The sequence below is a fragment of the Silurus meridionalis genome, chromosome 25 (assembly GCF_014805685.1).
Source record: "Silurus meridionalis isolate SWU-2019-XX chromosome 25, ASM1480568v1, whole genome shotgun sequence".
Lineage (NCBI taxonomy): Eukaryota > Metazoa > Chordata > Actinopteri > Siluriformes > Siluridae > Silurus > Silurus meridionalis.
The window spans coordinates 8,980,414-8,993,504 of NC_060908.1; the positions used below are offsets into that span (position 1 = coordinate 8,980,414).

General features: G+C 34.0%; 2 protein-coding genes across 2 annotated transcripts; one reads left to right on the forward strand and one right to left on the reverse strand.

The window, feature by feature from the left end:
* Positions 1-304: 304 nt before the first annotated feature.
* On the reverse strand, positions 305-4,845 carry LOC124378794 (surfeit locus protein 1). Its single transcript, XM_046838563.1, has 9 exons — positions 4,646-4,845; positions 3,839-3,908; positions 2,706-2,833; positions 2,265-2,347; positions 1,988-2,179; positions 1,766-1,838; positions 1,326-1,488; positions 741-822; positions 305-523 (listed from the first exon to the last, which is right to left on the reverse strand). Exons 1-9 carry the CDS (start codon positions 4,706-4,708, stop codon positions 457-459), a joined length of 921 nt encoding a protein of 306 aa, XP_046694519.1. The 5' UTR covers positions 4,709-4,845; the 3' UTR covers positions 305-456.
* A 19-nt stretch (positions 4,846-4,864) lies between these two features.
* Positions 4,865-9,100, forward strand: surf6 (surfeit 6). Its single transcript, XM_046838562.1, has 5 exons — positions 4,865-5,064; positions 5,243-5,350; positions 6,900-7,121; positions 7,224-7,303; positions 8,058-9,100. Exons 2-5 carry the CDS (start codon positions 5,257-5,259, stop codon positions 8,772-8,774), a joined length of 1,113 nt encoding a protein of 370 aa, XP_046694518.1. The 5' UTR covers positions 4,865-5,064; positions 5,243-5,256; the 3' UTR covers positions 8,775-9,100.
* Positions 9,101-13,091: the final 3,991 nt, after the last annotated feature.

Below are 13,091 nucleotides of genomic sequence, written 5' to 3' on the forward strand. Positions count from 1 at the left end.
AAACATTCTTGTGCAATGTTTAACTCTGGCTGTGTCCTGCTGCCATGCTATATATTATCTTTAATGTTAGAGGATAAGATTTCTTTCAGAGCAACAGTATCAATTAGACAAGAACACTGAGGTTTGATTAAGACCTTCAACGCTTTGACTGATTCTCTTACTACTCTGCTACCTACACCCTCGTTTTATACAGATGAAGATTTTTGCCACAAAGACCCAATTTTCCAAACTCTCATCCAAGTCAGAGGTCAAAGATTTTTGAGCTTTGTTGTGGAGGATACAGCATTAAATAAGAAATTTGGGATTAATGATTCAGAGAACAAAGATTTTAATGTACAAAAAAAAGAAAATGGTTGCAGTCAGGCTTAAAATAAAATTCCAATTCATTACTTGATTTGTGATTCGACAAATATTTCAATGCTTTAACACCATGTTCTGTACAAACTTTGATTAGAGTCATAGGGCAAGACGCTTGATGAACTTTGCATACCACATGTAGGAAGTAACAGCACAGAGTCCATACCTAGGTGACAAAAAGATTACAATTTTATCAAGTGATATTTCTTATAAACTCGGACAACATAATTAAACTGCTTTTAATTCAGTAACAATGGTGATGCACCTTGCCAGTAAAAATAAAAACCGGGTACATACGAGATTGTAGCTGCTTATTGGTGTACAAATATAGCTAAATGTAGAATTTCCCTAATTCAGAAATGTGTGATAAGTTGTACACTCACCATGTAATAATGTACTGCATGTGTTCATTGCGCAGTGTTACTCTTGTCTGGCCTCCTATTGGTCCTCCCGGTATTGTACTTTCTGTATGATAGGATTTACATTGGTTAACTATTCCATGTTCCCAAGAAATAAAACTACTGGATCACTTAAAATGATGTATCACAGGAAGTCAGATTAAAGATGATTAGAAATAAGGGAAATGTCTGAAAAATCCAACGTAAATGTCTAAATAAAAAAACGGGAGCATGAGAACTAAAGGCAGTGCTCGAAACGGCATGCTGCCAGAATTTTGCCGCAGTAAAAGAGTCAATTTTATCACAAAAATGTTTAAGTTACAGGGAAAAAAAGTCCAATTGTAGTTATATTTTCCTCAATTCAGTATTAACTACAGGCCTAAAAAAATGCACATCCAACACAAAGATTAGGATGCATATTCCTACTATGGAATATCACTGAATACCACATTGGCTGATTTTATGCTTAAGACAGAAAAGACATGAAATTCCAGGGTATTAACCTCTTAATATACTTGTGCAGAACTACAGTGTTTGAGTGGATTAATGTAATTATAAAGGAATTCTGACCCAAAACAGCATCGATCAAGATCTCCTCAGCATTAGTTGCCTTCGCCATGGCCTCCAAATCACGGTAGTGCCATCGGTTTGCCTCCACGTTGTTCTGAGGGACAAACGGTTTGCGCTGTTCGGTCAAACGCACCACACCCACAAGGTCCACTTCATCCATCACCTTTCAAAAGAAACAACAAAATAGTTGAGCTACACAAGCTGTAATGTGTGCTGTCTATATGTAAAATTTCACCTTGCATATGATCATTTCTTCAGCTCAATTCTCTTCCCAGTGTATCTTATAAAAACCAGTGCTCAAGGTACCAGAACATGTTCCTTTTAAAACAGATCTTTGGGCTAAAATCTAACAAATGCATCATCTGTTTAGGCAAAAAAAAAAAAGTCATGCCCTGGCTGAGAAAACACAATTAAATAAAGTGAAATATAATTTAATTTACCTGGCCCTTCGTCCTTGTTTCAGGTCTAATTTTATTTTTAGGTACGTAGCCTCTGTTCACCAAGATGGTAAACCTGAAAGATCGAAATTGGTGACATAAGTAAAAAAAAAAAAAAGATTTCTCAAATTTGTTCTTTAGCAAAAAAAAAGAATTAATTATTTTTCAAATAAGAATGTGCAGTTTGAGAAACAGAAGCCCAGTGTAGTGTGTGCTGATACACACCCTAGATCAGTACAATGGAACGGGGTGATGACGTTAGCTCCACTTTCTGCACTGGATGACAGTCTGCCTGCCTCTCTAGCTTCTCTCTCAGGATCCACTAGTGAACGTGGCAGGATGTACAACTCCCGAGAGTGATCGAACCGACCACGGACCTTCACGCGCCGGTACTCCAAATCATTTAACTCTGCAGGACTGCAGCGTATACACTTACATACACATTATATTAATAAGATGATTAATATTGTTAGCATTTTAAAAAAGTGTTGCCCTGACTCACTCTGCGGGCAGTGGGACTGGATCTGCAGTTGTCAACATATGAAGGTCTTGGATCAGTTTCAGCTTCCACTGCCTCCGTTTTACCTTAAATATATAAACTCAAATCATTTAATCACAACTGCTCACTCATCTCCAGTAACCTGAAGACCAGCTTGATCCTGGTTAGATTGTGGAATGTTAGATCTCTGGAACAGCTCACATGATGCAGAAATACACTCTGAATCTTACTCCAGCCCATCTCAGGGCACCATTCATACCTGAGGGGGGGGGGATTTAGAGTAGCCGATACAAATATTTTAGAAAGGAACGAGAAAACCAGATAACCTGGTGGGAACCAACAGTGAAACGGTAGAGATATGCAAAAAAATAAATAAATGCTGTAACCACACCAAGCTATTTGTGACCAGTAACATTATTAGTGTCAACTCAGTGAAGTAAGTACCTGCCAGGTTCCAAGGCCAAATGTGGTGATGGGGATCAACAGCAGAATCCATTTGATTATAGAATCCTCACTCTGTTCTTTCTGGACAACAGTGGATTTAAACTGCTGATGCTTGGTTGCAAATTTAACTGTGAAACAGATAGGAAGTTGAACTCAGAGTAAATACTGTAACATCTTTGAGATGTAAAAAAAAAAAATAGTAGTGTAAAGACACACTGTAACGCTGAAAAAATGTGCATTATCAGCATTCTATTAAATTTGCATGTGATAGAATTGGACTGTTCAAAGACCACTAGATGCAAGTTGGACATGTGATCACTTTGTTTTGTGGAGAACTTGTGAGATTCCTCATTCAGGGCAAAAGCCTAATAGTCCTGGATTACAATAAATTAAAAACACCAAGTCTGTGCCTCTGTGGTATACAATGCCAAAGAATGAGGCTGCAGAATTCTGCCATTTTAGTCCACTTTGGAGCTCCATTTGTGCAATTTCTATATATTCATCTTTACTTAACATATATAAATGAAAGTAAAACTAGTTTATATTGATACAGTATTGCACTACAGCTCACATAACAATTGTATACATTTCTAGAGGTCATTTTTATACTGTGAACTTTCTCCAAACTACAATAGACCCAATTGAAAGAAATGACATTTGATTTAGATAATCCCAATTCTCTGTTTGAGTTGTGTTTTTTGTGTGCATCTTTTATTATACCTTTCTGAAATACTCAAATCCATGTAGTCCTGCTGCCTGACGTCCTGCTAAATAGGGATACACTTCTGTGGTTGCCCTTACACACAAAACCTACCTGATTTCTGTTGTCCTTGTGCATTTGTAACTCACTTTCTACTGAAGCCTTAGCAAGTGAAAATCTTGAATACAGGCACATTTATCTAATGTTTCATACTATGAGATGAAATGTAACCTATTTTTAAGCTATTCCTTTCACTAATTTTTACAAAAAATAGTCCATGTAATAGTTCACCCCTTAGTGCCTTAGTGATTAAACAATTTACTCTCAAATAAAAATGTAGACCTGAACGAGGTACATGGTTATGTAAAACAACCTGGAGAAAAAAAAGAGACATGGCCATAAACATGAGCATTGACCAGATAGTTATTCTTACCCTGCTCATGTTTAAGGAGGTTCTTTTGTGGCCTGTTGAAAAAAGTCCTTGTTGGAATCAGTGTTTGTGTCTGGAAAAACAAAATAAAACAAATTTTCCAAAAATTACAATGCAGTTTTAACAGATTTTCATTAGCCAAATATCTAATGGTCCATTTAGATAGCCAGGGTGCAGACAATTTATTTTATTTCATTTATTTATTTTTACAAATTTACCTTTTTATATCTAGAACCATTTTATATATATTTTATATATATATATATATATATATATATATATATATATATATATATATATATATATATATATATATATATATATATATATATATATATATATATATATATATAACCCAAACAAAAACAAATGTATCACTTATATCATTTATTATAAGTGTGCTTTGGGTCATTGTCATGTTGAAATGTGGAATTGCTCTTTATTTTCAGCTTTTTAAAAGGACAGAAGGTTTTTTGCCAAAGTATCTTGGTATTTGGAGCTGTTCATTTTCCATGAACTATCTTGATAAGTGCCCAGGACAAACTAAGGAGAAGCAGCCTCGATCACATTATTGTTTTTTCTCTCTTTCTCTGGATTTCTGTTTGCAGGCATATTGCATGAACGATGTAACAAGTCTGACATTGCTGTTGTTATTTATGTCTTTATATTTTAAAAACCTGCCATTTCATAAGGGTGTGTGGACTTTTAATATCAACCGTACATCAAACCAAACTTTGATGCAGATGGGCTACACATTTTTCATGTTAAAACAAACAAGAGTATATAACTGACAGTTGCTTACAGACTTACATTTATTCGAATGATCCTGCGGCTGTAACTGCACAGCGTCAGCATTAATCTGAAGCTGCTCATGATTTTACACGTGAAATCTCCACTGAAGATTTATTATTTTAAACCGAATAAGGTCAACAAATATCCAAATGAGCCTCTCTAGGATGTGCGCTAAAGGGAATCATTTCAATGTAACCATATCCGGGATGTCTGGAGGTTTGCGCATGCGCAATAGAAACACGTGTCTGAGTTGAGTTACTTCGAAGACACGCTGTTTAATTTTATATTTGAAACCTGTTATGTTTATTGGGGCGATCATGGTTTAAATGTTAAATAAAAAGATATGAAATGTAACCGCATTTAAAAAAAATATCTAATACATACCATATAGAAGCACATTTACACTTATTGGAGGACCCTTCTAAACTACCAAGCAGGTAAATAACAGTATAACCATACTTCTACTTACTTCTACTTACTTCTACTGTACTTCTACTTACTTACTTATACTTTCTGCGTATTCAGTAAATGTTAGTGTGAAAAATCAGATGCACGATTGGTTGCATCTCTTAAATAAGGTCACACGTCGTTATGTTATTTTTTCTTTATTCACAGTTTCATCTACAAACATGTCCAGTCTCGCTGCCAAATATGACTACTTGGAGAAGTTGACCCGCAAAAGCTACTATTCTGAAGATCAGAAGCCGAAGAAGAGAAGTTATGGTATGGAGTCACTTAATGCTTAAATATTTCAACTACACATGTAATATGCATATTGGAAAGATTAGACCTTATAGCACATTTAATAAACTTATGGGAAAGAAATACTTTTTAAGAAGTAGAAATGTATTCAACACTATTTTTTCATTCATATTCAGCAAACTCTTTATTCTGGTGATAGATTTAGTAGATCTAGAAACTATCCTAGGATTGCAGATTGCTAGGTGGGAATGCACCCATGATTGGACACTAGTCCATTGTTTTAGTCCACATCATGGCATTTTAATAGGAACTGGCAAGAAAATGAGAGCCCTGAGCTCTACACAGACAGTAACTCGAGCTCAGGATGGAACTGAAGCTGTAGAGTGGCAATGCAACCCATGCCATCCTTCTTATTTAAAGTTTATATAAATAAGAATTCTAATGAAAAACTGTTGCACACAAGTGTTTACATTCTCTGTAGGGGTAAAAAAAATTAAATGCATAAACATCAACAAAACATCAACAGGCTGCTAAGTTTTTGGAAAGTAGCATGAGCTGAACTTTTTAGCATTTGTTGATTAATTAAAAATAAAACTCAAACTAAAAATTCTTGAATTACTGTAACAAAAATTTTCTCAAACTTCTTTGGAACTGACTTTGTATTGCCTGAAATGAAAAATCAGGAGTTATTGGTCTAGTTTTTGGAAGGCATCAAGTATTGTTACAGTATTTTAAAGCATTAGGCATTGTTCACCCTTCAGTAGAAATTGTGAGATTACCGGGGAGTTTTAATGCGTTTCACAAGGTTTGTGTATTATTCACTATTGCACACACTATTACATTATTCAGTAATCAGTACATTTTTGCTGTCATCAAAAAGTATTTTCTTTTAGAGGAAACATTTTAGGTAACATGCCTAATTACGCTGATTGATGCAGTGTGCAGCAGTGCAGAAATGCACACCACAGAAGCATTTATTACATGACATTGAAGGGTATTTACTTTGATTGGTGTAATACATTTTATTTGAGTGTTTAGTCAAGTCTTCACATGGGTTATGTCAATAGAAAAGATAACTTACAGTGGTTCTGATTTCTGATTTTATTTTTACATGTTTGTCACACTTTAATGTTTCAGATCGTCAAACTAATTTAAATATTAGTAAAAGATAACACAAGCGAACACAACATGCAGTTTTTAAATGAAGGTTTTTATTATTGAAGAAAAAAAAAAAATCCTAAACTACATGCCCCAACACTTTTTCACAACACTGTACTGTATATATGAGAGAAATTATACGATTGTTGATGGAGTTTTGGGACATTTCAAATTGTTCTTAAAATGTGGTGGAGTTGGAAAGGTGTTGATAGAAGACTAAGAACAGATTTGATACTGTATATTAATTTAAATAATGAAAGTTGTTACATTTATATGTACAGTTGAAATACTATAAAAAGATTTAAAACAAAAAGGTCTGCACAGGAGAATGCTTTATCCTATTTGAAGAGTGTAGACAATACTGGTTGCTGGATATGTACACTCCCTAAATAAAAAATATTTTTTATTGCAGTTCCTTTTCGTGGCAGGGATGAGAGTAAAGGTGGTCCACAGAAGAAGAAGCAAAGGAACACCCAGGAGCATAGAAAAGGACGTAATAAGAACGCAAATTACAGGAAGCCATATCCAAAGAATATTTATAAACCAGCACAAAAGCAAAGCACTACAGCTGTACAGAATGCTGACCAGGTCAAACTTCAGCATGGGAAGCAAGAGATGAAGCAGAAGACTGAAGGTAAACCACAAGCACAAATCTGAATATAATCAGTAAATATTTCTGGTAAATCATGTAACTTATGGACCTTTTGTTTAATCATTAACATGATTCAATTCCAAGGTACAGTATCAGAGGAGTTTAATGCAGTGGATATTTTAAGGAAGAGACTTCATGAGAAGATCGAGGCATCTCGGGGACAGGTATGTAAACCAGGATGGTTTGTTGTCAGATTGGAGAGCAATGAATTACTGCACTACATTTAAGGAAAGGAAACTAAAGGAACATTTTGCCATGAATAACTTGAATATTAATTATTACAACAATGTGATCGTTCACGATGGTGCACGATAAAGTGTGTGTTTAGTGTTGGGCTGCAACTAACGATTATTTTGATAATCAATTAATCAAACGATTATTATTAGATTAATCGGTTAAAAGTATTAAACATATTTTTTTTTTTACAATTTAATGTTTTGCTTATTATATCTATATATAATAGATATAATATATAGAACCCTAATATGGGGTATTTATATATAAAAAAATACTATAAAAAATGCAAAAGCCACATATTGAGTTTAACTATCTTTAATTTTGACATTGTAAAGCTTATACTGGCTGCTTGTTGAGGCGTGCACTGAAGATAGAACGCCAATCAACAAATTAGTTTCACAATCGCTAAGCACATCACAAATATTTCATAATAAATGGAGGTTTTCTTTTCATTGTTTGTTCTTAAAAATGTGCATTATTATTATACCATCCATTTTGAAAGCAGTAGAATGTCAAGGCAAAGTCTGTTGTCAAAGTTCCTTCCTAATCCTTATTTATACACTTGAATCACACAGTGAACGCTTCATTTCAAATAGATTTTGAAGGTAAACCATTGCAAAATTATGAAACGTATATAATTACCGTGTGTTTCAAGTCTTGAAATGTTTTATTGTTGCATAGGGCACAGCAAAAGATCCCTCCTCAGAGGAAGTTCAGAAACGGCGAGCAAAACGAAAACAGGAGAGGGAGCGCAAGAAGAGGAAAAGGAAAGAATTCCTCTTGAAGAAGCTGGCGGACAGTGCTTCCATAGAGGTCAAAGTAGAAAGCGAAACAGAACCGATTCCCGTGCCTCAGGTTGATCCTGCAACAAAACAAAACCAACCTGCCAAAAAAGATACGAGCATCATTGTCTTCAATAAGGTAGAAGTAGGGGAGGAATATGTGGACAAAGCTACCAAGTTAAAGGAGAAGAAGAAAAGGAAGAACAAAGGAACTCTTACTCCACTCACAGGCAGGAACTACAAACAGCTTTTGTCCCGAGTAGAGGCTAGGAAAGCCCGTCTTGAGGAGCTGAGAGATAAGGATGAAAAGAAAGCCAAGAAAGAGGAAGAAAAAATGAGGTGGACCAACGTCCTTTACAAGGCTGAAGGCTTGAAGATCAAAGACAATGAAGACCTACTGCGTGCTTCTCTGAAGAGGAAGGAGAAAATGAAGACACGGAGGAAGAAGAAATGGGCAGAAAGAAGTCAGCATGTGTTGGAGAAGATGCAGCAAAGGCAAGATAAAAGACGAAGAAACATACAGAAATCCAAGCAGAACAAGATGGAGAAGCGCAAACAGAGAATCAGGAAAAAGGGCAGGGTGCTGCCTGAGGATCTAAAAAATGCTGCTGTCTAGAGTGTGGAAATGAAATGAACTGAGAGAATTAAGTGAAATGTAACAAACAGAAAAACTCGACAAGTAATGCCATGAATTCATGTAAATATTAGATTACTTCAGTGAACCTCTTTTATTTGTAATAGTGGTGTCAATACCACACTGAATAAGTTGATCAATTAGGGTAATTACAGAAACATGTAAAGTTTGGGAGACCATGATAGGATTGACTATGTGCTTTTCTTACTGTCTGTATTGATGTGCTTATTGAATTTTCTCTTTAGCAGAAAGGGTTGGCGTGTCAGCCTTCTCTGTATCTTTGTATTTCAATAAATACATTGTGTTTACTTTCCGCATTTCTTTTTTTTTTTGATGTAGTGATTGAAATATGGTGTAATTTTGGAATTAATTTTACTATTAAATGAAATTTACTTTACCAGGCATAAAACTTAAGTTTGGATTATGTCTGCTTGTATTGGCTTATGGCTTATTATGTATTTTTTTTTATTTTGATTGCTCTGCCCTCATAAAATCGTAACTGCTAAATGATGCCCTGTAATAAGAGTATTTTGAGTATCTTGTACATGGGTGACCGATGGGCCAGGCAATGTGTTAAATCACGTCTTAGCAAAAGAACAATAAAAGTCATTCAAGTCTATAATGCTCTTCTGGGTTCATGCTGTATTTCTATGGTTAACTTTGTGTAAGATCTGCGTTGGTTGACGTGCGGAATGTGTTTTCTCTTTAGTTATTTTCTCTTCCAAAGCTGTTTTGAATTGAAAAGGGATTAGAGTAAATAATCTACCTTGCTCTTCACCCACAACTCTATTATCTAATGGGCTAAAAAAATTGTCAAATGGAGATCAAATCAAGTGTGGGTGTTTCTGCATGAACCTACAGTTGTAGTCCTTGCTTTGCTTCTTTAAATATTGTGTGTTTTACTTAAGATTTCACACAAATCCAAACTAATCAGCTTTAAGACATTGAGAGAGAAGCTGGATATATTAGAAAGACAATGAATCGGTTCTACATTGGCTTTTGTATTATGCAATTTTGTATTTGGCCTGATATCTAAAACAGCAGAAAGCCCATAATAACAGCTGGTGAAGAGTCGATTCTGGGGTATAGAGCGTCAGATCTTAATTGTGTTATCGAATATTGCATTGTACATTTAACAGCCCTTGGAGTCGAATTTAGGTGTTGTGCCTAATTCCACCGCCGTGGCTGAAGTTTACCCCCTTCCCGTGCACTCGGACAGTACAGTCGTTTCCTATAGATCCTGATCCTCACACCGAACGTTCAATTTGACGAAAACTTATACAGTTTCCTGTAGATGACAGATAATATCTATCACAGGCACAGGCATATATATATATATATATATATATATATATATATATATATATATATATATATATATATATATATATATAAAATATATTTCATAAAAGAAAAAAAAAAATATATATATATATATATATATATATATATATATATATATATATATTTTTTTTTTTCTTTATGAAATATATTTTATTGAGCATCACAGCATACAACATATATGTAACATTTATTTTTTATATATTTTGGCCCAAAAAAAAATATTGTTTTTTACCGTTATGGGTTGCATGCACAAGTAATAATGTATGTGTAAAATACTACATTTAATCTATCAGCATGAACAGCTTTAGTATTTAGGGGGGTATTATTTAGGCAGGCTACTTTTAACCCACCTACCTGAATTGAGTCACTAAAAGGGGTCTGATACACCTACACAAGTAATAATGTATGTGTAAAATATTACATTTCATTCTATCAATGTGATTAAATAAGGCTGCTTCATACACACAGTTTACAGTAAGTAGAAACATTGTAAATGTAATCGGTCAACAGACAAATCTCTTTAATTGTCACTTTTTTATAAGTTTTTTTTGTGTTGTCTTAGTTTGCAAATCATTAAATATGATTTTGTAATTGGGTAGAATTAATAATTTGTTGAATAATAATTGAATATTAATGGGTAGAAAAGAGTTTCTAATAGTCTAAAAGGTTTACCAATGTAATAAGCAAAACAATAATCTATACAATAGCTAAAATGCAGCACTATATACAAATGTAACACTCATACAACAGCGTTTTTTTTTTTAACAATGTTATTTCGTTTTTTACTGGCCTTGCTGTACAAGTTAATCTACAAAGGTTCTGCTGTTATCTTAAAGGAGGGCTTTGTTCCTAGATCCTCTGAGAGAAAGCTCTGCAGAACTAAAACAATGCCATGATGTAACAAGGAATTTGAAGTTGTTTATCACAAAAATGTGCAAAATTCCTCTCTACATTAAAATGTGCTGTTCCACTATAACAGTGTTGATTATTTTAAATAGTTAAGGGCTTTTATGCGACAAATGGGATACAATTTCCCAAGGTGGTCCTGCGATTCACTGCCTCACCCAAAACAACAAGATGGCACATCCTGTGGTGTCTTAGCTTTGAAAGCAAGTCATTTAAAATAGCTAATTTATGTAATTGCCCTGAAATGTCAGTGCCCTAAAGTATGATCTCAGGAAACACAATTAAGTTGCTAATTATGGTGTTTTATTTTACTTTAGAACAAATTTGCTTATTTTATTATTTTCCTTTTTTAGTTTGCTGAATTTGTACTTTGAGACGAGCCAAATGTTTTCTTCAACACACCAGAAGAAGTAGAAGAATTGAGAAAATCAATAGCTGTCACTCTTCTCCAAAACATCTGTATGTGTAATGTACAGTATCAGTCATAACATGACTATTTTTAATGTTTATAAAAGAAGACTCTTATGCTCATCTAACCAGCATTTATTTGATCAAAAATACAGAAAAAGGAAATATTGTTAAATATTATTAGAATTTGAAATAAAGTTTTTCTGTTTTTAATATATTATAAAATAAAATGAAATTTATATGATGCAAAGCTCAATTATCTTCAGTTGTTACTCCAATCTTTAGTGTCACACAATTCCTCAGAATTCATTCCAATATTTTGTTTTATTTTCAAAGTTAGAAACAGATGTGCTGTTTAATATTTTTTTAAACTTGTGATACTTTTTTTAGGTGTGTGTGTGTGTGTGGTGCTACTAACCTGTTTGGACTTTTTAATTTAAAAACCACTCTGGTTGTTGTTGGTTATATTTCTTATCTACTATTCACACGTTTGTCAATAAATTGTATCCACTTTACCCAGCGTTCTCATGAGTATGTTCCCTGACAAACTGTTTACATAAATCAGCATATTCGAATGATTGTTGAAGAATCATGTGAAACTGAAGACTCTAGTAATGGCTGATGAATATTTCGCTTTGCAGTACAAAAATAAGTTAATATTTACATATAATAAAACAGAAAACTATTTTAGTTGTTAATATTTCAATATTTTTTTGTTTGTTTATTTCTTTATCATATATATGCAGGCATGATTAACATAAAATCCTTTTTTTTTATGTTAATAGTTTAACCTAAGTAGAACTTTTGACTGGTTCTAAGTTTGCAAACTATTTCAGAGAAGCCTCAAATTTAATTAAATGATTATTTGTTATCTTTATAGTCTGCTTGGACTTGTTTAGCAGAACTTTCCCTGTGCATTGGGTTTAAATAGGATATATTTTCTTTTGCAATGCTCGGTGTATTTACTGACTGTGCCATTCATGTCATCTTCTCACTTGAACTGGGTATTTTAGATGACCTGAGCCAGCTGTGCCATGTCTGTGTGGAGGAAAGTGGTGATACTGACTGGGTATTTCAGATTGCATTTGACTGTTGCAGTAGGTGGTACCACCAATCATCTACCCAGGGGACATCAAAGTGCAATTTCCCGGCCATGCCTGTCAAAACTAAGCAGACACAAAGGACTAACACTTTTTGTACAATTCGGTGTATTTGTATTTTTGGTATGGATAAAAAGCTCAGGGATTAACATTTTGTAAATCAAACAAAACTTAAAATAAAAATAAAATGGTGCACTAAACAGTATTACTTGTGTATCAGACCCATTGCATTGAATCTCTGGCTATGCAGACAGAAGAAAAAGGGGACTAGAATCCAGGCAGGTGGGTCAAAATCAGCCTGCCCAAATAATACAGCCCTAAATAATAAAGCTGTAAATGTTAATAGATTAAATTGACTATTTTCACATACATTATTACTTGTGTAGTTGTATCAGACTCATTTTAGTGACTCTTTAGGTATTAAGGAAAAAGAAACAGAGGGATAGAATTCAGGCAGGTGGGTTAAAATCAGTCTGAATAAATAATACCCTGCTAAATACTATAGCTGTTTATGCTAATAGATTAAATGTAGTATTTTAAC